We start from the raw sequence: 25,602 nt of genomic DNA, 5'->3' as shown, positions 1-25,602 counted from the left end.
GAAAGGAGTCTGGGAACTGGGGAGAGGAAAGGAGTCTGGGAACTGGGGAGAGGAAAGTAGTCTGGGAACTGGGGAGAGGAAAGGAGTCTGGGAACTGGGGAGAGGAAAGGAGTCTGGGAACAGGGGAGAGGAAAGGAGTCTGGGAACAGGGGAGAGGAAAGGAGTCTGGGAACAGGGGAGAGGAAAGGAGTCTGGGAACAGGGAGAGGAAAGGAGTCCGGGCACAGGGGAGAGGAAAGGAGTCCGGGCACAGGGGAGAGGAAAGGAGTCCGGGCACAGGGAAGAGGAAAGGAGTCCGGGCACAGGGAAGAGGAAAGGAGTCCGGGCACAGGGAAGAGGAAAGGAGTCCGGGCACAGGGAAGAGGAAAGGAGTCCGGGCACAGGGAAGAGGAAAGGAGTCCGGGCACAGGGAAGAGGAAAGGAGTCCGGGCACAGGGGAGAGGAAAGGAGTCCGGGCACAGGGAAGAGGAAAGGAGTCCAGGCACAGGGGAGAGGAAAGGAGTCCGGGCACAGGGAAGAGGAAAGGAGTCCGGGCACAGGGGAGAGGAAAGGAGTCCGGGCACAGGGGAGAGGAAAGGAGTCCGGGCACAGGGAAGAGGAAAGGAGTCCAGGCACAGGGGAGAGGAAAGGAGTCCGGGCACAGGGAAGAAGAGAGGAGTCCGGGCACAGGGAAGAGGAAAGGAGTCCGGGCACAGGGAAGAGGAAAGGAGTCCGGGCACAGGGAAGAGGAAAGGAGTCCGGGCACAGGGAAGAGGAAAGGAGTCCGGGCACAGGGAAGAGGAAAGGAGTCCGGGCACAGGGAAGAGGAAAGGAGTCCGGGCACAGGGAAGAGGAAAGGAGTCCGGGCACAGGGAAGAGGAAAGGAGTCCGGGCACAGGGAAGAGGAAAGGAGTCCGGGCACAGGGAAGAGGAAAGGAGTCCGGGCACAGGGGAGAGGAAAGGAGTCCGGGCACAGGGAAGAGGAAAGGAGTCCGGGCACAGGGGAGAGGAAAGGAGTCCGGGCACAGGGAAGAGGAAAGGAGTCCGGGCACAGGGAAGAGGAAAGGAGTCCGGGCACAGGGAAGAGGAAAGGAGTCCGGGCACAGGGAAGAGGAAAGGAGTCCGGGCACAGGGAAGAGGAAAGGAGTCCGGGCACAGGGGAGAGGAAAGGAGTCCGGGCACAGGGAAGAGGAGAGGAGTCCGGGCACAGGGAAGAGGAAAGGAGTCCGGGCACAGGGAAGAGGAAAGGAGTCCGGGCACAGGGAAGAGGAAAGGAGTCCGGGCACAGGGAAGAGGAAAGGAGTCCGGGCACAGGGAAGAGGAAAGGAGTCCGGGCACAGGGAAGAGGAAAGGAGTCCGGGCACAGGGAAGAGGAAAGGAGTCCGGGCACAGGGAAGAGGAGAGGAGTCCGGGCACAAGGAAGAGGAAAGGAGTCCGGGCACAGGGAAGAGGAAAGGAGTCCGGGCACAGGGAAGAGGAAAGGAGTCCGGGCACAGGGAAGAGGAAAGGAGTCCGGGCACAGGGAAGAGGAAAGGAGTCCGGGCACAGGGAAGAGGAAAGGAGTCCGGGCACAGGGAAGAGGAAAGGAGTCCGGGCACAGGGAAGAGGAAAGGAGTCCGGGCACAGGGAAGAGGAAAGGAGTCCGGGCACAGGGAAGAGGAGAGGAGTCCGGGCACAGGGAAGAGGAGAGGAGTCCGGGCACAGGGAAGAGGAAAGGAGTCCGGGCACAGGAAAGAGGAAAGGAGTCCGGGCACAGGGAAGAGGAAAGGAGTCCGGGCACAGGGAAGAGGAAAGGAGTCCGGGCACAGGGAAGAGGAAAGGAGTCCGGGCACAGGGAAGAGGAAAGGAGTCCGGGCACAGGGAAGAGGAAAGGAGTCCGGGCACAGGGAAGAGGAAAGGAGTCCGGGCACAGGGAAGAGGAGAGGAGTCCGGGCACAGGGAAGAGGAGAGGAGTCCGGGCACAGGGAAGAGGAGAGGAGTCCGGGCACAGGGAAGAGGAGAGGAGTCCGGGCACAGGGAAGAGGAGAGGAGTCCGGGCACAGGGAAGAGGAGAGGAGTCCGGGCACAGGGAAGAGGAGAGGAGTCCGGGCACAGGGAAGAGGAAAGGAGTCCGGGCACAGGGAATAGGAAAGGAGTCCGGGCACAGGGAAGAGGAAAGGAGTCCGGGCACAGGGAAGAGGAAAGGAGTCCGGGCACAGGGAAGAGGAAAGGAGTCCGGGCACAGGGAAGAGGAAAGGAGTCCGGGCACAGGGAAGAGGAAAGGAGTCCGGGCACAGGGAAGAGGAAAGGAGTCCGGGCACAGGGAAGAGGAAAGGAGTCCGGGCACAGGGAAGAGGAAAGGAGTCCGGGCACAGGGAAGAGGAGAGGAGTCCGGGCACAGGGAAGAGGAGAGGAGTCCGGGCACAGGGAAGAGGAGAGGAGTCCGGGCACAGGGAAGAGGAGAGGAGTCCGGGCACAGGGAAGAGGAAAGGAGTCCGGGCACAGGGAAGAGGAAAGGAGTCCGGGCACAGGGAAGAGGAAAGGAGTCCGGGCACAGGGAAGAGGAAAGGAGTCCGGGCACAGGGAAGAGGAAAGGAGTCCGGGCACAGGGAAGAGGAAAGGAGTCCGGGCACAGGGAAGAGGAAAGGAGTCCGGGCACAGGGGAGAGGAAAGGAGTCCGGGCACAGGGGAGAGGAAAGGAGTCCGGGCACAGGGGAGAGGAAAGGAGTCCGGGCACAGGGGAGAGGATAGGAGTCCAGGCACAGGGAAGAGGAAAGGAGTCCGGGCACAGGGGAGAGGAAAGGAGTCCGGGCACAGGGGAGAGGAAAGGAGTCCGGGCACATGGGAGAGGAAAGGAGTCCGGGCACAGGGGAGAGGAAAGGAGTCCGGGCACAGGGGAGAGGAAAGGAGTCCGGGCACAGGGGAGAGGAAAGGAGTCCGGGCACAGGGGAGAGGAAAGGAGTCCAGGCACAGGGGAGAGGAAAGGAGTCCGGGCACAGGGAAGAGGAAAGGAGTCCGGGCACAGGGAAGAGGAAAGGAGTCCGGGCACAGGGAAGAGGAGAGGAGTCCGGGCACAGGGAAGAGGAAAGGAGTCTGGGAACAGGGGAGAGGAAAGGAGTCCGGGCACAGGGAAGAGGAAAGGAGTCCGGGCACAGGGAAGAGGAAAGGAGTCCGGGCACAGGGAAGAGGAGAGGAGTCCGGGCACAGGGAAGAGGAGAGGAGTCCGGGCACAGGGAAGAGGAAAGGAGTCCGGGCACAGGAAAGAGGAAAGGAGTCCGGGCACAGGGAAGAGGAAAGGAGTCCGGGCACAGGGAAGAGGAAAGGAGTCCGGGCACAGGGAAGAGGAAAGGAGTCCGGGCACAGGGAAGAGGAAAGGAGTCCGGGCACAGGGAAGAGGAAAGGAGTCCGGGCACAGGGAAGAGGAAAGGAGTCCGGGCACAGGGAAGAGGAGAGGAGTCCGGGCACAGGGAAGAGGAGAGGAGTCCGGGCACAGGGAAGAGGAGAGGAGTCCGGGCACAGGGAAGAGGAGAGGAGTCCGGGCACAGGGAAGAGGAGAGGAGTCCGGGCACAGGGAAGAGGAGAGGAGTCCGGGCACAGGGAAGAGGAGAGGAGTCCGGGCACAGGGAAGAGGAAAGGAGTCCGGGCACAGGGAATAGGAAAGGAGTCCGGGCACAGGGAAGAGGAAAGGAGTCCGGGCACAGGGAAGAGGAAAGGAGTCCGGGCACAGGGAAGAGGAAAGGAGTCCGGGCACAGGGAAGAGGAAAGGAGTCCGGGCACAGGGAAGAGGAAAGGAGTCCGGGCACAGGGAAGAGGAAAGGAGTCCGGGCACAGGGAAGAGGAAAGGAGTCCGGGCACAGGGAAGAGGAAAGGAGTCCGGGCACAGGGAAGAGGAGAGGAGTCCGGGCACAGGGAAGAGGAGAGGAGTCCGGGCACAGGGAAGAGGAGAGGAGTCCGGGCACAGGGAAGAGGAGAGGAGTCCGGGCACAGGGAAGAGGAAAGGAGTCCGGGCACAGGGAAGAGGAAAGGAGTCCGGGCACAGGGAAGAGGAAAGGAGTCCGGGCACAGGGAAGAGGAAAGGAGTCCGGGCACAGGGAAGAGGAAAGGAGTCCGGGCACAGGGAAGAGGAAAGGAGTCCGGGCACAGGGAAGAGGAAAGGAGTCCGGGCACAGGGGAGAGGAAAGGAGTCCGGGCACAGGGGAGAGGAAAGGAGTCCGGGCACAGGGGAGAGGAAAGGAGTCCGGGCACAGGGGAGAGGATAGGAGTCCGGGCACAGGGAAGAGGAAAGGAGTCCGGGCACAGGGGAGAGGAAAGGAGTCCGGGCACAGGGGAGAGGAAAGGAGTCCGGGCACATGGGAGAGGAAAGGAGTCCGGGCACAGGGGAGAGGAAAGGAGTCCGGGCACAGGGGAGAGGAAAGGAGTCCGGGCACAGGGGAGAGGAAAGGAGTCCGGGCACAGGGGAGAGGAAAGGAGTCCAGGCACAGGGGAGAGGAAAGGAGTCCGGGCACAGGGAAGAGGAAAGGAGTCCGGGCACAGGGAAGAGGAAAGGAGTCTGGGAACAGGGGAGAGGAAAGGAGTCCGGGCACAGGGAAGAGGAAAGGAGTCCGGGCGCAGGGGAGAGGAAAGGAGTCCGGGCGCAGGGGAGAGGAAAGGAGTCCCAACACATGGCCGTGGGGGTCCAGATACAGGGCATGAGATGCTTCTTTCTTTCGGCTCATCCTGATTGACCAGTCTCTTCCTCTTTGTATATAAAGTCCTGTCATTGAAGCCCGGGTGACAGGCTCCCTATAAATTATACAGCCACCACTAGAGAGAGCACAGTATGCAGTCATCTCCAGAGCTCCACCTAGTGGTGGCTGCAGACAAGGATTATTTCATCACATGTATGTCTATGCAGAATATTCTGGAGCTGTGTATTGGGAACACCAAGACCAAACTACTATCTTACTGATAGACACAGTAACATGTGGAGATTGACCCTGGGACTACGCTGTGTACGCCTGTCCTCTGCTGTGGATGGTCGCGGCTGTGAGTCATTGTCATGCAAACATTGGGAACTTAGCTGATTGTCTCTGCTGCTTCCATTGTAATTTATTCATTCCCTCAGGAAATTGAGTGGAAAGCTTAATCACCAGACACGTGCGCTCATTACACTGCTCCGTGATCAACCCGATAAAGAGAGACCAGAAATAACCACAGGGCGGAAAATTCTAACAATTAAATCTGCAATTCATTATGGATGGAGCTGAACAATTATCCACATCTATATTATCTATCTATCTATCTATCTATCTATCTATCTCCTATCTATCTATCTATCTATCTATCTATCTCCTATCTATCTATCTATCTATCTATTATCTATCTATCTATCTATCTATCTATCTCCTATCTATCTATCTATCTATCTATCTATCTATTATCTATCTATCTATCTATCTATCTATCTCCTATCTATCTATCTATCTATCTATCTATCTATCTATCTATCTATCTATCTATCTCCTATCTATCTATCTATCTATCTATTATCTATCTATCTATCTCCTATCTATCTATCTATCTATTATCTATCTATCTATCTATCTATCTCCTATCTATCTATCTATCTATCTATCTATCTATCTATTATCTATCTATCTATCTATCTCCTATCTATCTATCTATCTATCTATCTATCTATCTCCTATCTATCTATCTATCTATTATCTATCTATCTATCTATCTCCTATCTATCTATCTATCTATCTATTATCTATCTATCTATCTATCTCCTATCTATCTATCTATCTATCTCATATCTATCTATCTATCTATCTATCTATCTTCTATCTATCTCCTATCTATCTGTCTATCTCCTATCTATCTCCTATCTATCTATCTATCTCCTATCTATCTCTTATCTATCTATCTATCTATCTATCTATCTATCTATCTATCTATCTCATATCTATCTATCTCCTATCTATCTATCTATCTATCTATCTCCTATCTATCTATCTCTCTATCTATCTATCTCCTATCTATCTTCTATCTATCTATCTATCTATCTATCTCCTATCTATCTATCTATCTCATATCTATCTATCTATCTATCTATCTATCTATCTATCTATCTATCTATCTTCTATCTATCTGTCTGTCTATCTATCTATCTATCTATCTCATATCTATCTATCTATCTATCTCATATCTATCTATCTTCTATCTCCTATCTATCTGTCTATCTCCTATCTATCTCCTATCTATCTATCTATCTATCTATCTATCTCATATCTATCTATCTATCTTCTATCTATCTGTCTATCTATCTATCTCATATCTATCTATCTATCTATCTATCTATCTATCTATCTTTCTATCTTCTATCTATCTCCTATCTATCTGTCTATCTCCTATCTATCTCCTATCTATCTATCTATCTCCTATCTATCTCTTATCTATCTATCTATCTATCTATCTATCTCATATCTATCTATCTCCTATCTATCTATCTATCTATCTATCTCCTATTTATCAATCTATCTATCTATCTATCTATCTATCTATCTATCTATCTATCTATCTATCTATCTCCTATCTATCTATCTATCTCATATCTATCTGTCTATCTATCTCATATCTATCTATCTCCTATCTATCTATCTATCTATCTCATATCTATCTATCTATCTGTCTATCTATCTATCTCATATCTATCTATCTATCTATCTATCTATCTATCTATCTATCTCATATCTATCTATCTCATATCTATCTATCTATCTATCTATCTCATATCTATCTATCTCATATCTATCTATCTATCTATCTATCTATCTCATATCTATCTATCTCATATCTATCTATCTATCTAAAAAAAAAAAAAAAAAAAAAAAGTCCAAGGCAGCACAACCCAACGGCCTGGGTGCAGAAATCTGGATATCCGTGGCAAGGACCAAATGATATATACAAGGAAGGCAGCAGCACTCCAGTTGGTAGAATAAATCAGGGTGATCTTTTATTTCAGATGCAACGTTTCGGTGTATCCACCTTTTTCAAGCATACAGCATAGTGACCAGTGTTTCTATATATGGACCAACCTACTTTCTGATTGGTCAAACAATTGTTTGTGCAATAATTTGATACAGAGACAATTTTCAGTATACATTAATGTGGTACATAATAGATCAATATTAACAGATAAAGTGCAAGTGCTACAGTGAAAAATGTACATACAGGAAATGCCGTGCGCGGCTGACGAGCGATCAGGTGACACACCTGACTTCCGGTCTCAACCGGATATGACACAAGAGGCGCTGTTTTCCCGGGCTTGGTACGTTTCCATAGTAGCTACATCCTAATTTACATGAATTCGATCAATGACGATGGGGCGGTCCTATACTAGTAGCGAACTACTATTGTTTTTAAAATGCACTGTATGTACATTTTTCACTGTAGCACTTGCACTTTATCTGTTAATATTGATCTATTATGTACCACATTAATGTATACTGAAAATTGTCTCTGTATCAAATTATTGCACAAACAATTGTTTGACCAATCAGAAAGTAGGTTGGTCCATATATAGAAACACTGGTCACTATGCTGTATGCTTGAAAAAGGTGGATACACCGAAACGTTGCATCTGAAATAAAAGATCACCCTGATTTATTCTACCAACTGGAGTGCTGCTGCCTTCCTTGTATATATCTATCTATCTATCTATCTATCTATCTCATATCTATCTCATATCTATCTATCTATCTATCTATCTATCTCATATCTATCTATCTATCTATCCATCTCCTATCTATCTATCTATCTATCTATCTATCTCATATCTATCTATCTATCTATCTATCTATCTATCTATCTATCTATCTCATATCTATCGATCTATCTATCTATCTATCTATCTCCTATCTATCTATCTATCTATCTCCTATCTATCTATCTATCTATCTATCTCATATCTATCTATCTATCTATCCATCTCCTATCTATCTATCTATCTATCTATCTATCTCATATCTATCTATCTATCTATCTATCTATCTATCTATCTATCTATCTCATATCTATCGATCTATCTATCTATCTATCTATCTCATATCTATCCTATCTATCTATCTATCTATCTATCTATCTAGGTAAACGAAAGCAGGCAGCACTCCAAATCGTATGGTGAAAGCTTGAAAAAGGCTCCTTGGAGCTGAAACGTTGCTGCACTATGATGTACTTTTGAGCATGGAATAAAAAGAAAGATTTTTTTCACCATACGATTTGGAGTGCTGCCTGCAGGGCCGGATTAAAGGAGGGGCTCCTGGGGCTCTAGCCCCGGGGCCCCCACCACTTTCACTTTTTAAGGGGCCCCCACCAGTTTCCGACAGTCAGTCGATCACTACATGCTGCTGCCAAAACAGTGCATCAGCAATCTCCCCCAGCGATGGCAGCTGTGCCTTCAGTGGCCGGCGGCTGCCTGAAGAGCGAGGAAGAGCATCATGGGATCACTGGAAGGGAAGGTGAGTATGAAGTTTATTATTTTGTGGCCATTTTCTACAGGGGACTGGCAGCTAAATTCTACAGGGGGCTTGTGGGAGTATACTACAGGGAGCCGGTGGCTGTATTCTACAGGGGACTGGTGGCTGTATTCTACAGGGGGCTGCAGGCTATATACTAAAGAGTCTGGCAGGCTTTATACTTCCAAAAACATTGTTGGAAGAGCCCCCACCAGTTTGTGCCCAGGGGCCCCCACCACCCTTAATCCGGCCCTGGCTGCCTGCTTTCGTTTACCTACCTTGGAGGACTTGAGGCCTAGTCCTAGTGAGCCTGCACCCACTACAAATTACTTTTTTCGTGTGCTGTTTGGACTTTCTTTACGTATCTATCTATCTATCTATCTATCTATCTATCTCATATCTATCTTATCTATCTCCTATCTATCTATCTATCTATCTATCTCATATCTATCATCTATCTATCTATCTATCTATCTATCTATCTATCTATCTATCTATCTATCTATCTATCTCTCTATCTATCTCATATCTATCTATCTCATATCTACCTATCTATCTATCTCATATCTATCTATCTATCTATCTATCTATCTATCTATCTATCTATCTATCTATCTCATATCTATCTATCTATCTATCTATCTATCTCATATCTATCTATCTATCTATCTATCTCATATCTATCTATCTATCTATCTATCTATCTCATATCTATCTTATCTATCTCCTATCTATCTATCTATCTATCTATCTCATATCTATCATCTATCTATCTATCTATCTATCTATCTATCTATCTATCTATCTATCTATCTCATATCTATCTATCTCATATCTACCTATCTATCTATCTCATATCTATCTATCTATCTATCTATCTATCTATCTATCTCATATCTATCTATCTATCTATCTATCTATCTATCTATCTATCTATCTATCTATCTCATATCTATCTATCTATCTATCTATCTATCTATCTATCTATCTCATATCTATCTATCTATCTATCTATCTCCTATCTATCTATCTATCTATCTATCTATCTATCTATCTATCTATCTGATATCTATCTATTCATAAAACTTTTGTTTTATAAATGTATGAATTGAGCTCCCCCTAGTGGCAGCCTTGTGTATCCTGCAGTCTGAGCTCCCACAATGCCTTGTTTCTGGTATCCATAAACCAGCGGAATTGTGAATGCAGCTCTGGATGTCAACAGAGCAGAAACATAAGTGTGTGTATAACTTTCCTGTGGTATATAGGGTTGTATATAACGTGTTCCTCTCCCCCCTGCAGGTGCCGGCGTCCCCCAGTTCCAGCCCATTGCTCTGAACGGTCGCATCCAGCTCCTTAGTAATGGTTCTTTACTGATTAAGCACATCCTGGAGGAGGATAGCGGATACTACCTCTGCAAGGTCAGCAATGATGTGGGAGCTGACGTCAGCAAGTCCATGTATCTCACAGTTAAAAGTAAGAACTGCAAACATTTATTTCTTACTTAGCAGGAATGTGTATTGTAGTAGTGAGATTTCCCTCCATATTCAAGATCAGGGTCTCTGTAAGCCCCCCGTTTCTGCACTGCGGGTCAGCAGGTGCCAAGAAAGAAAATTCTACTGCAAAACCTGCTGCTGCCTGGAAGGTCACCCAGCTTTCCCTGAGCCCTGAATGCAATGATACAACCACGGAACTTGTATTGTTGCAAGTTTCCTGGTCAGAAGTGGCAAAAAAATGAGCCCAGATATATAACTGGTAGTATTGGAACAACCCAGCTTTTCCCGAAACCCCTGAGTGGCAAAATGTGTCTAAATAAGAAGAGAGACTCCCCCTGCTCCAGTTTTGTAGATAAAAGACCAGGAGGAGTCAAAGAAAGATGGATGAAACATAGCAATCTTAGAGTCACCCAGCTTTTCCTTAGCCCTGGATAACAAGTGGTTTACTAGGAATTGTAAATGTGTGGCTGACTGGCTACTGATGAGGCAACAAAAGGATTGCAGGAAGGCCCCACCCATTTATATAGGACACACCCCTAATCTAAGCCATCTAAATTACAAGTAGAGCAGTATGAAACCCAAAATACATACAGACCCTACATCTGGCCCTCCAACCAAATACAGACCAGGATCGGATGCATTGATACAACCAGACCCTAGACCATACAAAATAAATGCACACCCCACATCTGGCCCTCCAACCAAATACAGAGCTAGATCGTATCCTTCTATCAGACTCATTGAAACAACCAGACCCAAAACCATACAAAAATGCATACAGACCCTACATCTGGCCCTCCAACCAAATACAGAGCTAGATCGTATCCTTCTATCAGACTCATTGAAACAACCAGACCCAAAACCATACAAAAATGCATACAGACCCTACATCTGGCCCTCCAACCAAATACAGAGCTAGATCGGATCCTTCTATCAGACTCATTGATACAACCAGACCCAAGACCATACAAAAATACATAAAGACCCTATATCTGGCCCTCCGACAAAATGCAGACCTAAACCGGATCTATTGATACAAGCAGACCCAAGACCATACAAAATAAATACAGACCCTACGTCTTGCCCTCCGACCAAATACAGAGCTAGATCGGATCCTTCTATCAGACTCATTGATACAACCAGACCCAAGACCATACAAAATAAATACAGACCCCTGATCGTACCCTCCAAAATATACAGATCATAGACCTCATCTGGTTAAAAGCAGGAACCAGTCTGGATACTGTAATACAGACTACAGACCCCGCATTACATGCAGATAATCTCACTCTAGGTCCTCTGACCCCTTAAATAAATATGGACCATATCACACCCCATAAATAATGCTGACCCCAGGCCAGACACAGTAAATATGACATAATGCTATACCATACAAATACATGCACACACTAAACTATACACCCTCCAAATAAATACAGACCCCCATAACAAATCCCATAAATAATACACACCATCTAAACAAATACACACCCCAGGCCAATCACTGTAAATAGGAAATAAGCCTAACCCTAAATAAAACACATCCTAAACTATATACCCTGTAAAAAATACAGACCCCCCCCCCCCCCAAACCAGGCCCTCTAAATAAATATGGGCTCCATTACAGATCTCATAAGTAATGCAGACCCCAAACCAAGACCCTCTTAATAAATGCAGACCCCAAACCAAGACCTCTAAATAAATAATCCCACCCTCTGAATAACCAAGATGCCTTAGAAAATGCAGAGACCACTAAATAAACGTGGACCCCATATCAGAACCCCTAAATAATACAGGCCCCAGACATAGATGGATACCCAAACTAGGTCCTCTTCATATATGCAGACCCCCTCAATCAATACAGGAGCCGTAGATAATACAGACCCTCTAAATAAATATGGACTCCATATCAGACCCTAGAAAAAATACAGAATTCAACTTTTAGAATTATTGTAATGAGCCAGAACGGTTCTGGGGGGTGTTAGCAAAGCCCCTCCATGATTTAGCTTCACAGGCTGTTACAGTGTCTTACCCTCCCCCAGCTCTCTCTGTACATCTCCTCTCCCTCTGCCTGCTCTAATCTCACACAGTGGGAGTGGAGAAGTGCTACTGCACAGTGTAAGAGCCTGTGAAGTTACAGCACGGAGGGGCTATGGTAACACCCCCAGAGTCCTTCTGACTCATTAGCATAATTTTAAAAGTTGATGTTAGAAGGAAGGAGGCCATGGATAACAAATATAAGAAGATAACACAGTCCCGGTGCCTGGATCTATGAGTAATGTCCCTGGTTTATCAGGATGGATTTTGATGGACTTCCCCTTTAACTGGATGAGTATTTACTGAGAGCCGCTTGTTGTAATTACATCTCGTCATCCCCTTATAGGCTTTAATTTTTCATAGAACATTGTGCATAGAGATGCTGTGTAATTGTGATGATCCTGGCGGTGGTCTGTATGATGAGGGGCATCTCCATAGCGCACTACACCCCGTCCTCTGAGCGCAGCGCCCCCCCCCCCCCCCCTGACACAGTCCATTAAGTGCGGGGTAATATACGAGGCGCGCGTCTGCCGTGACTTTACAAATGTACGTTTTCTGCCAAATGAGCGTCTGCGCTGCCAGATTATAGTCTGTTATATCAGGGCAATTAATCCGGAGATGCACAGGATGGCGGCAGCTCCGCGCCTCGGGCTCAATCATCATGTCCAAAAACAACACAAAAACACAAATATATTACATTGTGAAAGCTTCAGAATTTTTCAATTTGTTACATTTAGGTAACAATTTAAAAGAAGAACAGTCCTCTAGGGAATCCTCACACTGCTGTGTTCTGAGCATTGAATTGCGCCCTGGAGGGATGTGTAGTCAGCCCTTTGTGTATGTTAGTAGCAGCAGGACTGTGAAAGATGGGTTTGTAATTCAGCATTGTAGCTTCTCCAAGTGTACTGGGGCATGTCCTAACACTGATGTGCTCTTGGTTCTCTGCAGTCAGTGTTTACTATTTTCACTTTAAAAGCTGTGCACTTATGCCTGTTAGTAGAAGCTGGATTATGAAATTTGTATTTGTATTCCAGGATTGTAGCTTCTCTAAGTGTACTGGGAGCATGTGTGAGGACACTGCTGTGCTCTTTCCTCTTTGCAAACAGTATAGTGTACTGGGGTGTGTCCTCACACAGTTGTTCTCTTGGCTCTCTGCAGACAGTGTTATCTATTGCTGTGTACTTATTCCTGTTAGTAGAAGCTGGATTATGAAATTTGGATTTGTATTCCAGGATTGTAGCTTCTCTAAGTGTACTGCGGATGTGTCCTCTTACTGCTGTGCTTTTAGTTCTCTGCAGACAGTGTTAGATAATGTCCCTGGAGAGTTGTGTAATCAGAGTTGTGTGTATGTTGTGTGTATGTTAGTAGCAGCAGGACTGTGTAATATGGATCTATCTATCTCATATCTATCTCATATCTATCTCATATCTATCTTATATCTATCTATCTATCTATCTATCTCATATCTATCTCCTAACTATCTCTTATCTATCTATCTATCTATCTATCTATCTATCTATCTATCTATCTATCTATCTATCTCATATCTATCTATCTATCTATCTATCTATCTATCTATCTATCTCCTATCTATCTATCTATCTATCTATCTATGTATCTAACATCTATCTGACATCCTTCTACATTACTCTCCCTTTTGCCTTGTAGTTCCCGCTAGGATCATCTCCTACCCGAACACCACAATGGCGACCCAAGGCCAGAAGAAGGAGATGAACTGCACGGCCCACGGTGAGAAGCCCATCATCGTGCGGTGGGAGAAGGAGGATCGCATGATCAACGTCCCTGAGATGTCCCGCTACCAGGTGTCCACCAAGGAGGTGGGGGACGAGGTCCTCTCCATTCTGCAGGTACAGGTGACACTTCAGGTCTCGTGCCTCTGCCTCATACATCCGCAGATACCCGAGCTTCTTATTCTATCCTCTGCAGATCCTGCCCACTGTCCGGGAGGACTCAGGATTCTTCTCCTGTCATGCCATTAATTCCTTCGGAGAAGACCGAGGGATCATCCAGCTCACAGTACAAGGTACAGGAGGGGGCAGGCCAGGGAGTGGTGCAAAATAGCCCCATAGCATTCAATATATTAAAATGATGCAAATCCCCTGCACTGACATGGAAATAAATGATAACATTGTGTCACCACTAGGGGGAGCTTAAGAGATCACAGCATACTGGCTATCTATTATACTCAATGATAGATCTGTGTAGCGCTGCGGAATCTCTAGGCTCTATATAAATAGTTAATTATAATGATAAAACAGTATGCAGTCAGCCCCCTCTAGTGGTGACCGCAGGTAGAGCAAATTTTCCAATTCATTGCTATTAGGTTACTGGGGTCCTGACACCACAAAACGTGCTGCCGAGGCCTCATCAAACAGCTGACAATCCAATTTAGCTGATGTATCCTGAACATGGAAAATCCCTTTAAATATGGCACATAACGGAATAGAAATGACATGAAAGATTTTCTTGTTGTTGTAAATCTCTTGTAATCATATATTATTAACTATTACCAGAACCTCCAGACCCCCCAGAAATCGAGATCCGGGAAGTGAAAGCACGTAGCATCGCCCTACGCTGGACTATGGGATTTGATGGCAACAGTCCAATCACAGGATACGACATTGAATGCAAAAACAAATCAGGTATTTCCACCAAGCTGCACTCACTGTTCAGGAATAAACTTGCACTTTACTGCCATCTTCTGGCCAAAGGCTTGTACTACATTCTCAAAATTTGGAAACTGTTTCCTAAAACTTCCTGTCACGTAAATATTCTTACATTCCCAGAATAATGACTATTCCTCTTCTAATACCCCTACATGGCAACTATTTACTATCTACTATTAGTATTAGAATTTGGTACTAAAAGGGACATTGCCATGCCTGGATACCAGGAAGCTTATATGAGGATCCTCGGGGGCGGGGCTTATGGATACTGGGTAAAACATTATATGTGATGTGATGAATACGTGATGTTTAGGTTGATTCCAGTTATTTTTTTTTTATACTTTAAACTTTAAGTGTGAGGAAGGATCATGCTGCACTCTTAAAGGGATGTTACTTTCTTTTTAAAACAGACACGCATAGATTCTTCTACACTGATTCTGGAACAGATGGATTTTTTTCTCTAGTGCCCTCTGTTCCAAGGCAATTAGGCACTTCACTGACAAGTGGGTGGTACCTGGCTCTCTGCTTTAGCCCAGGACTGCCCACTTGACAGAAACTATGCTAATTAGCATATCTGTTGCTGAAATTAACAGCACAGATTACTCAGGATCAATGAGAACTATAGAAAAAAATTCCAACTACACCGGAATCAGTGGAGAAATGCCTATTAAAAGCTGGTGGAGGTGCACTTTATGGTAGCACCAAATTTCACACCAGATAAGTTCGAATCCAGCTGTTCTGCAGCAGGGGACAGGCTGATGTCACATAGTGTGAGCAGTTATATTACCGCAAGCTCAGCACTGGCCACATACAGCTCAGGGGTAATGCTGAGACTCAATCCCATTATCCCATGTGGATCAAGCACGCCAAAACATTGTGCAGCAGGTTATAGCATTGTGCCTCAGCTCAGTCCACAAGACTCTTAATACTATCTCACTATAGTAGAACAAGATTTTCATTATATGCTTCATTTTTGCTTTAGTAATACAGATTTTTTTTCATAATTTTGTACCAATTGTGCTTTAGTTATACAGATTTGTCATTATTTTCTACATTTTTTTCTTATGTAATACATATTTTTCCTCATTTCCTACAAATTTTCTACAATTTTACGTTAGTAATACAGATTTTTCATCATTTTCTGCAATTTTGCTTTAGTAATACAGATTTTTTTCATCTTTTTCTACAATTTTACTTTAATAATACAGATTTTTCATCATTTTCTACAATTTTGCTCTAGTAATACATATTTTTCATCATTTTCTGCAATTTTGCTCTAGTAATACTGATTTTTTTTTCATCATTTTCTACAATTCTGCTTTAGTAATACTGATTTTTTTCATCTTTTTCTACAATTTTGCTTTAGTAATACAGATTTTTCTTCATTTTCTACAATTTTGCTTTAGTAATACAGATTCTTTTTTCATCTTTTTCTACAATTTTGCTTTAGTAATACAGATTTTTCTTCATTTTCTACAATTTTGCTTTAGTAATACAGATTCTTTTTTCATCTTTTTCTACAATCTTGCTTTAGTAATACAGATGTTTCTTCATTTTCTACAACTTTGCTTTAGTAATACAGATTTTTTTTCATCTTTTTCTACAATTTTGCTTCAGTTTTTTTTTCCAGATTTTTCATAATTTGTTGCATTTGGCTTTAGTAATAAAGATTTTTGTAATAGCTTTATTAATATGCCCTACTTTAGCAAACACTGGCTACTGGGTAAGATAGTAAGGGCACTGGTTTAAGACCATGTCCTGTTTCAGAAGAGTTGCTGGGACCACTTAGAGGGGTAGGCCAGGAATAGCTATTGATGGTCCATCCTCTGCATACTCAACACTCGCCCACTGCACCAATTAGCTGTTCCGATCCATGTAATCTCATGGATACAGAGGTGGGAGCAGTTTCCTCTGTATCTTTAGAATTCCTACTGCAAACTGAAACTCATAATTTATTGCTAATCTACCCATTGTGACCCAGAAATGCTATTAGGGGGCGTGTCCTCACACTGCTGTGCTCTTAGCACTTTGCATTGAACTGCTCCACAGCCCCCTCAGTATAGGTTGTAGCAGGCGTCTGCATAAATTCTGCAGCAATAATTTAGAGCAAAGGGAAATAACAGATTAATGCACACAGCAAAGCGCACAGCAGTGTGAGGACACTCCCCATTCAAACTAATAGGTTACATTGTCTATGCTCAAATGTTCTTTCTTTTCCTCCCCTTTAACAAGATTCATGGGATTCCGTCCAGAGAACCAAAGATGTCTCACCTCAGCTAAACCAGGCCACCATCATCGACCTCCACCCATCCTCCACCTACAACATCCGCATGTATGCAAAAAACCACATCGGCAAGAGCGAGGCCAGCAATGAACTCACCATCACCACCGAGGAAGCGGGTAAGGGGCGCGGGCACCGCATGTACCAAATCCCATGTACCAGCATCCAACATACACAAAGAAACCAAAGGAAACAAAGGTTCAACATGTAGCCTGCACTGATACATTGTAGCAAACTATCAGGACATTGTGGCTGCTGATGTGTTATAGGAAATCTACCATCAGGGGCTAAGATCCATAGATCCGGAAACCGTGACTGTGCTGGAATATAAATCCATTTTACACTCCTGCTGCTGCCGGGACAATCCCTAACACTGCTGCAGTCTGTAAGGTCACACCTGCTGGACTCTCGTTCTGACCATACATGCTGTGGACAATCACTCCCATCATGCTCTCTGTCATTGTAGAAGCACCCCCTCTTATCCCATCTATATCCCCTCACATATACCGTATATACTCGAGTATAAGCCGACCCCAGTATAAGCCGAGGCCCCTAATTTTACCACAAAATACTGGGAAAACCTATTGACTCGAGTATAAGCTGAGGGTGGGAAATGCATTGGTCACAGCCTCCCAGTATATAGCCAGCCAGGCTCTGACCCAGTGTATATAGCCAGCCAGCCCCTGCCCCAGTGTATATAGCCAGCCAGCCCCTGCCCCAGTGTATATAGCCAGCCAGCCCCTGCCCCAGTGTATATAGCCAGCCAGCCCCTGCCCCAGTGTATATAGCCAGCCAGACCCTGCCCCAGTGTATATAGCCTGCCAGCCCCTGCCCCAGTGTATATAGCTTGCCAGCCCCTGCCCCAGTGTATATAGCCTGCCAGACCCTGCCCCAGTGTATATAGCCAGCCAGCCCCTGCCCCAGTGTATATAGCCTGCCAGACCCTGCCCCAGTGTATATAGCCAGCCAGTCCCTGCCCCAGTGTATATAGCCTGCCAGACCCTGCCCCAGTGTATATAGCCTGCCAGCCCCTGCCCCAGTGTATATAGCCTGCCAGCCCCTGCCCCAGTGTATATAGCCTGCCAGACCCTGCCCCAGTGTATATAGCCTGCCAGACCCTGCCCCAGTGTATATAGCCAGCCAGACCCTGCCCCAGTGTATATAGCCTGCCTGCCCCTGCCCCAGTGTATATAGCCTGCCAGACCCTGCCCCAGTGTATATAGCCTGCCAGACCCTGCCCCAGTGTATATAGCCAGCCAGACCCTGCCCCAGTGTATATAGCCAGCCAGACCCTGCCCCAGTGTATATAGCCAGCCAGCCCCTGCCCCAGTGTATATAGCCAGCCAGCCCCTGCCCCAGTGTATATAGCCAGCCAGCCCCTGCCCCAGTGTATATAGCCAGCCAGCCCCTGCCCCAGTGTATATAGCCTGCCAGACCCTGCCCCAGTGTATATAGCTTGCCAGCCCCTGCCCCAGTGTATATAGCCTGCCAGCCCCTGCCCCAGTGTATATAGCCTGCCAGACCCTGCCCCAGTGTATATAGCTTGCCAGCCCCTGCCCCAGTGTATATAGCCTGCCAGCCCCTGCCCCAGTGTATATCGCCTGCCAGCCCCTGCCCCAGTGTATATAGCCTGCCAGACCCTGCCCCAGTGTATATAGCCATCCAGACCCTGCCCCAGTGTATATAGCCAGCCAGACCCTGCCCCAGTGTATATAGCCTGCCTGCCCCTGCCCCAGTGTATATAGCCTGCCAGACCCTGCCCCAGTGTATATAGCCAGCCAGACCCTGCCCCAGTGTATATAGCCAGCCAGACCCTGCCCCAGTGTATATAGCCAGCCAGACCCTGCCCCAGTGTATATAGCCAGCCAGCCCCTGCCCCAGTGTATATAGCCAGCCAGCCCCTGCCCCAGTGTATATAGCCTGCCAGCCCCTGCCCCAGTGTATATAGCCTGCCAGACCCTGCCCCAGTGTATATAGCCTGCCAGACCCTGCCCCAGTGTATATAGCCTGCCAGACCCTGCCCCAGTGTATGTAGCCTGCCAGCCCCTGCCCCAGTGTATATAGCCTGCCAGCCCCTGCCCCAGTGTATATAGCCAGCCAGCCCCTGCCCCAGTGTATATAGCCTGCCAGACCCTGCCCCAGTGTATATAGCCTGCCAGACCCTGCCCCAGTGTATATAGCCTGCCAGCCCCTGCCCCAGTGTATATAGCCAGCCAGCCCCTGCCCCAGTGTATAGAGCCTGCCAGACCCTGCCCCAGTGTATATAGCCTGCCAGCCCCTGCCCCAGTGTATATAGCCTTCCAGCCCCTGCCCCAGTGTATATAGCCTTCCAGCCCCTGCCCCAGTGTATATAGCCTGCCAGCCCCTGCCCCAGTGTATATAGCCTGCCAGCCCCTGCCCCAGTGTATATAGCCTGCCAGACCCTGCCCCAGTGTATATAGCCTGCCAGCCCCTGCCCCAGTGTATATAGCCTGCCAGCCCCTGCCCCAGTGTATATAGCCAGCCAGCCCCTGCCCCAGTGTATATAGCCAGCCAGCCCCTGCCCCAGTGTATATAGCCTGCCAGACCCTGCCCCAGTGTATATAGCCAGCCAGCCCCTGCCCCAGTGTATATAGCCAGCCAGCCCCTGCCCCAGTGTATATAGCCTGCCAGACCCTGCCCCAGTGTATATAGCCTGCCAGCCCCTGCCCCAGTGTATATAGCCTGCCAGACCCTGCCCCAGTGTATATAGCCTGCCAGACCCTGCCCCAGTGTATATAGCCTGCCAGACCCTGCCCCAGTGTATAGAGCCTGCCAGACCCTGCCCCAGTGTATATAGCCTGCCAGCCCCTGCCCCAGTGTATATAGCCTGCCAGCCCCTGCCCCAGTGTATATAGCCTGCCAGCCCCTGCCCCAGTGTATATAGCCTGCCAGCCCCTGCCCCAGTGTATATAGCCTGCCAGCCCCTGCCCCAGTGTATATAGCCTGCCAGACCCTGCCCCAGTGTATATAGCCAGCCAGCCCCTGCCCCAGTGTATATAGCCAGCCAGACCCTGCCCCAGTGTATATAGCCTGCCAGACCCTGCCCCAGTGTATATAGCCTGCCAGCCCCTGCCCCAGTGTATATTGCCTGCCAGACCCTGCCCCAGTGTATATAGCCTGCCAGACCCTGCCCCAGTGTATATAGCCTGCCAGACCCTGCCCCAGTGTATATAGCCTGCCAGACCCTGCCCCAGTGTATATAGCCTGCCAGACCCTGCCCCAGTGTATATAGCCTGCCAGACCCTTCCCCAGTGTATATAGCCTGCCACCGCTGCCGGACAGATCGCACAGAAGAAATATAGGGGTCACCGGAAAGGTGAGTTTAGATATATTTATTTTTTTGACTCGAGTATAAGCCGAGTTTGGGTTTTTTCAGCACATTTTTTGTGCTGAAAAACTAGGCTTATACTCGAGTATATAAGGTATATAAACTGTTCAATCTACCCGTGTGCTGTAGAGCAGACAACTCTGCCACCTAGTGGTGCAATGAGGAGGTGCAGGTTCACTATTCAGTACAAACTATTTATAATCATCATTCGTTCTTTTAGTGAAGTGTATGAGGATTTCTCCTCGTCTTGTGGTAATAATTTACATCATTATGTGAGTTATTATTTTTTGGAATAACATGATTTTTATTCTTTTTCCAGCCCCTGATGGCCCGCCGCAGGAAGTCCAGCTGGATCCAGTGTCCTCACAGAGTATCAGGGTCACCTGGAAGGTGCGTTACGAGCAGTGCACCCCTATAATGAAGGGGGCTCCTATCTCTATAATAGCCCAGGGACCCACAATCCTGAAAATGATAGACTTGCTCCACCATGACTCCCAGGGGCCTTAATCACCTTCAAGTAAAAGGGAGAGGCTGCAGCTCCCTATACAGGACCGAATTATGAGAACTACATGATGAGATTATAAAAACTGTATAGTGAGATTTGGAGCACTGTATGATGGGATTATGTGCACTGTATGATGAGATTATGGGCACTATATGGTAGTATTTAGAGCACTGTATGATGTAGTTATGGGCACTATTGGAGAACTGTATGATGAGATTATGTGTACTGTATGATGAGATTATGTGTACTGTATGATGGGATTATGTGTACTGTATGATGGAATTATGTGCACTGTATGATGAGATTATGGGCACTATAAGGTAGTATTTAGAGCACTGTATGATGTAGTTATGGGCACTATTGGAGAACTGTATGATGGGATTATGTGTACTGTATGATGGGATTATGTGCACTGTATGATGAGATTATGGGCACTATAAGGTAGTATTTAGAGCACTGTATGATGTAGTTATGGGCACTATTGGAGAACTGTATGATGGGATTATGTGTACTGTATGATGGGATTATGTGCACTGTATGATGAGATTATGGGCACTATAAGGTAGTATTTAGAGCACTGTATGATGTAGTTATGGGCACTATTGGAGAACTGTATGATGAGATTATGTGTACTGCATGATGAGATTATGTGTACTGTATGATGGGATTATGTGCACTGTATGATGAGATTATGGGCACTATAAGGTAGTATTTAGAGCACTGTATGATGTAGTTATGGGCACTATTGGAGAACTGTATGATGGGATTATGTGTACTGTATGATGGGATTATGTGCACTGTATGATGAGATTATGGGCACTATAAGGTAGTATTTAGAGCACTGTATGATGTAGTTATGGGCACTATTGGAGAACTGTATGATGGGATTATGTGCACTGTATGATGAGATTATGGGCACTATATGGTAGTATTTAGAGCACTGTATGATGTAGTTATGGGCACTATTGGAGAACTGTATGATGGGATTATGTGCACTGTATGATGAGATTATGGGCACTATATGGTAGTATTTAGAGCACTGTATGATGTAGTTATGGGCACTATTGGAGAACTGTATGATGGGATTATGGGCACTGTATGATGAGATTATGTGTACTGTATGATGAGATTATGTGTACTGTATGATGGGATTATGTGTACTGTATGATGGGATTATGTGCACTGTATGATGAGATTATGGGCACTATAAGGTAGTATTTAGAGCACTGTATGATGTAGTTATGGGCACTATTGGAGAACTGTATGATGGGATTATGTGTACTGTATGATGGGATTATGTGCACTGTATGATGAGATTATGGGCACTATAAGGTAGTATTTAGAGCACTGTATGATGTAGTTATGGGCACTATTGGAGAACTGTATGATGGGATTATGTGCACTGTATGATGAGATTATGGGCACTATAAGGTAGTATTTAGAGCACTGTATGATGTAGTTATGGGCACTATTGGAGAACTGTATGATGAGATTATGTGTACTGTATGATGAGATTATGTGTACTGTATGATGGGATTATGTGCACTGTATGATGAGATTATGGGCACTATAAGGTAGTATTTAGAGCACTGTATGATGTAGTTATGGGCACTATTGGAGAACTGTATGATGGGATTATGTGTACTGTATGATGGGATTATGTGCACTGTATGATGAGATTATGGGCACTATAAGGTAGTATTTAGAGCACTGTATGATGTAGTTATGGGCACTATTGGAGAACTGTATGATGGGATTATGTGCACTGTATGATGAGATTATGGGCACTATATGGTAGTATTTAGAGCACTGTATGATGTAGTTATGGGCACTATTGGAGAACTGTATGATGGGATTATGTGTACTGTATGATGGGATTATGAACACTGTATGATGTGTGGGGAATTGCTCTAGTAGTTGACTGGTAGCAGTGCAGGAAGCAGTGACACACGCAGGTTTAAAGTCCAATTTAAGTGTTTATTCACACTTGCAAAACAGAACACAACTTCAGCCTTGGCTTAGGCACATGCAAAAAACATTACAAAAGTAATTCCTGCCCGGCTAGGCGCTGTCTAATACATTTGATGGACCCTAGCTATCCGGGTACCAGGCTGCTTGGCACCTGCTCTTGGCCAGCAGCAAGACAGGAGACCCTCAGTTACCTTTGCTGTGAGAATGCAATCTCGATTTCAGCTCTCCAGGTAGAGGGTCGCAAAACCTGGAACCGGGTCTGCAGGCTGCAACTAAAGCAAATACACTGCATGAAAGTGATGTAATTTTTATGAAGCACCTCTGTTCTATGATTGAATATAATCCTGCTGCTGTTGTGTCACATACTAGTGGACATGATGAATATTCTAGAGAGCCAAACAATATGGTGCAGCAGCTTCAAGATGAGATGAAAACTCTCAGGTTTGTGTATGAGGGTGAAATAGCGGACTGGAAATGGCAACTTGAGGGACTGTAGGGACTTGTAGACCAGCACCATCAAAACCGATGCTCTTGACCCGGGGATTTGCCAACCTCCAAAACAAATCTTTATTGAACGACAGGGACCATTAAATTGTTGTGGGTATGTGGGTAGGCCACAGCATTTATTTTTGGAAAAAACCTTAGTTAATAAGTAACAAAACATTTAAAGTGCAAAAAGTTGAAAAAACAAGAAAAACAATTCTTCGTAGAAAAAACCTTCGCCCGAAATGTCGGCTGCTGGACGGCAGACGTCATGTGGGGGCCTCCCTTCTGCCTACGGGCATGTGAAAACTCCGCCAATGCTGTGACATCTGAAAAGACAGAGAAAACAGCCAGAAACCGGAATGCCGAGGAAACCGGAAAATAAATATATCCTGAGGGCAGGGTGGGGGGGTGACTTCTCGCCGCTTGGTCCAGGCAGAAGGAAAGAGGACCCCCCCACGTGCCCCCAATGCTTTTAAAACCATGGGGCGGGCTCTGCAAGCCGGCCCCCCACCTCCTTTAGTTACTGCCCAAAAAAGAGGGGCCAATCGCCTCCTTCTGCATCCATTAAAATTAAATAAAATCCCCCTACAGTCCCCCGCCCCTTCTCTATTTGATTTGGGGCTAGTGATGTCTGATAAAGAAAATGTGAAATTAAAGAAAGAACTTGACTCCATAAGACGTTCATGCTGCAGGAATGGTAAAAATGTGGCGCTGGGTTTGCCTGGAATGGACTATGTCACTAAGAAGGAGTTTGATGAGATGAAATGCTCTCTGTCTAGTAAAGTTCTACATAGTGTGGAGCAAAAGCAAGAGCTGGAGATGCAATTGCAGAATTTAAAGGAGCAGCGTCTCCAAGATGACCGAACTAAATGTGCTAAAAGTGAGCAAAGTGAGTTTTTGCAAAATCAGTTGGAGATTCAAGATACAAAGTATAAAAACCTCGCAGCTGAATTGATTGATAAGGAGAATGAAGTTGCACACTTGAGGAAAACAATGGGGCAGATTTACTTACCCGGTCCGTTCGCGATCCAGCGGCGCGTTCTCTGCGCTGGATGCGGGTCCGGCCGGGATTCACTAAGGTAGTTCCTCCGCCGTCCACCAAGTGGCGCTGCTGCGCTGAAGTTCCCCGGAGGCGCGCTGGAATGCCCTGAAATTCACCGGCCTATACCTGGTGAAGGTAAGTGTAATTTTCGCGACAAATTTTTTTTCTTAAATGCGGCGGTTTTTCCAAATCCGTCGGGTTTTCGTTCGGCCACGCCCCCCGATTTCCGTCGCGTGCATGCCAGCGCCGATGCGCCACAATCCGATCGCGTGCGCCAAAATCCCGGGGCAATTCAGGGAGAATCGGCGCAAATCGGAAATATTCGGGTAACACGTCGGGAAAACGCGAATCGGGCCCTTAGTAAATGACCCCCAATGTCCTTACTTTGGACAGACCACCTGTCTGTCTCCAACTGGTCCCAAATCCTCCTGCTGACTGCAGGACACACAGCACTGGCTTGCTGTGAGCTCTCCCTCTGGAGTTGGCCAGCGATGGGAGTGGTCAAGGTCCTTTTCAACCCTGGTTGTGAGTCTCTCTCCAGCGCCCCCTAGGTTCACACTCTTACAGATGATATTATGGACACTATAATGTAGTATTTGGAGAACTGTATGATAGGATTATGGGCACTGTATGATGAGATTATGGACACTATATGGTAGTATTTGGATCACTGTATAATGGGATTATGGGCACTATATGATGGGATTATGAGAACTGTATAATGGGATTATTTGCACTATATGGTGGTATTTGAAGCACTGTATTATGGGATTATGAGAACTGTATGATTGGATTATGTGCACCATATAGTGGTATTTGGAACACTATATGGTGTGATAATATGGTGGTATTTTGGGGCACTGTATGGTGGGATTATGAGAACTGTATGATTGGATTATGAGAATTTATTATGGACTTCCACAGACCTCCCCAACTCATTTTTTTTTAAAGTTTTCAATTCTTTAAAGTTTACATTTTTTCCATCAGGCCCCAAAAAAGCACCTCCAGAATGGAATAATCCGAGGTTACCAGATCGGCTTCCGGGAGTACAGCACCGGAGGCAACTACCAGTTCAATATCATCACAGTGGACACCACCGGGGACAGCGAGGTCTACACCCTGGATAATCTGAAGAAGTTCACCCAGTACGGCGTGGTCGTGCAGGCGTCTAACCGGGCCGGGACAGGGCCGTCGTCTCAGGAAATCATCACCACCACGCTAGAGGATGGTAGGGTCCAGTGCCGTGTGTGTGTCTCAGCCTTAAAGGGATTGTCTAGGTTATCAATTTAAGTGAAT

The 25,602-nt window shown here is 46.5% G+C and overlaps 1 protein-coding gene across 7 annotated transcripts in view; it reads left to right on the top strand.

Moving 5' to 3' along the window:
• DSCAM (DS cell adhesion molecule) overlaps positions 1–25,602 on the top strand; it is a 336,141-nt gene that overhangs the window by 157,490 nt on the left and 153,049 nt on the right. For all 7 annotated transcript variants that reach the window (XM_072138796.1, XM_072138794.1, XM_072138795.1 and 4 more), the window contains 7 exons: positions 9,755–9,928; positions 13,654–13,853; positions 13,933–14,029; positions 14,520–14,648; positions 16,905–17,072; positions 20,622–20,692; positions 25,294–25,534. In XM_072138796.1, the coding sequence (XP_071994897.1) occupies positions 9,755–9,928; positions 13,654–13,853; positions 13,933–14,029; positions 14,520–14,648; positions 16,905–17,072; positions 20,622–20,692; positions 25,294–25,534 (1,080 nt within the window). The remainder of the gene's footprint in view (positions 1–9,754; positions 9,929–13,653; positions 13,854–13,932; positions 14,030–14,519; positions 14,649–16,904; positions 17,073–20,621; positions 20,693–25,293; positions 25,535–25,602) is intronic.

This window comes from Engystomops pustulosus, chromosome 2 (assembly GCF_040894005.1).
Source record: "Engystomops pustulosus chromosome 2, aEngPut4.maternal, whole genome shotgun sequence".
In the NCBI taxonomy this organism is placed as follows: Eukaryota; Metazoa; Chordata; class Amphibia; order Anura; family Leptodactylidae; genus Engystomops; species Engystomops pustulosus.
This window is presented reverse-complemented; position numbering and strand designations above follow the sequence as displayed.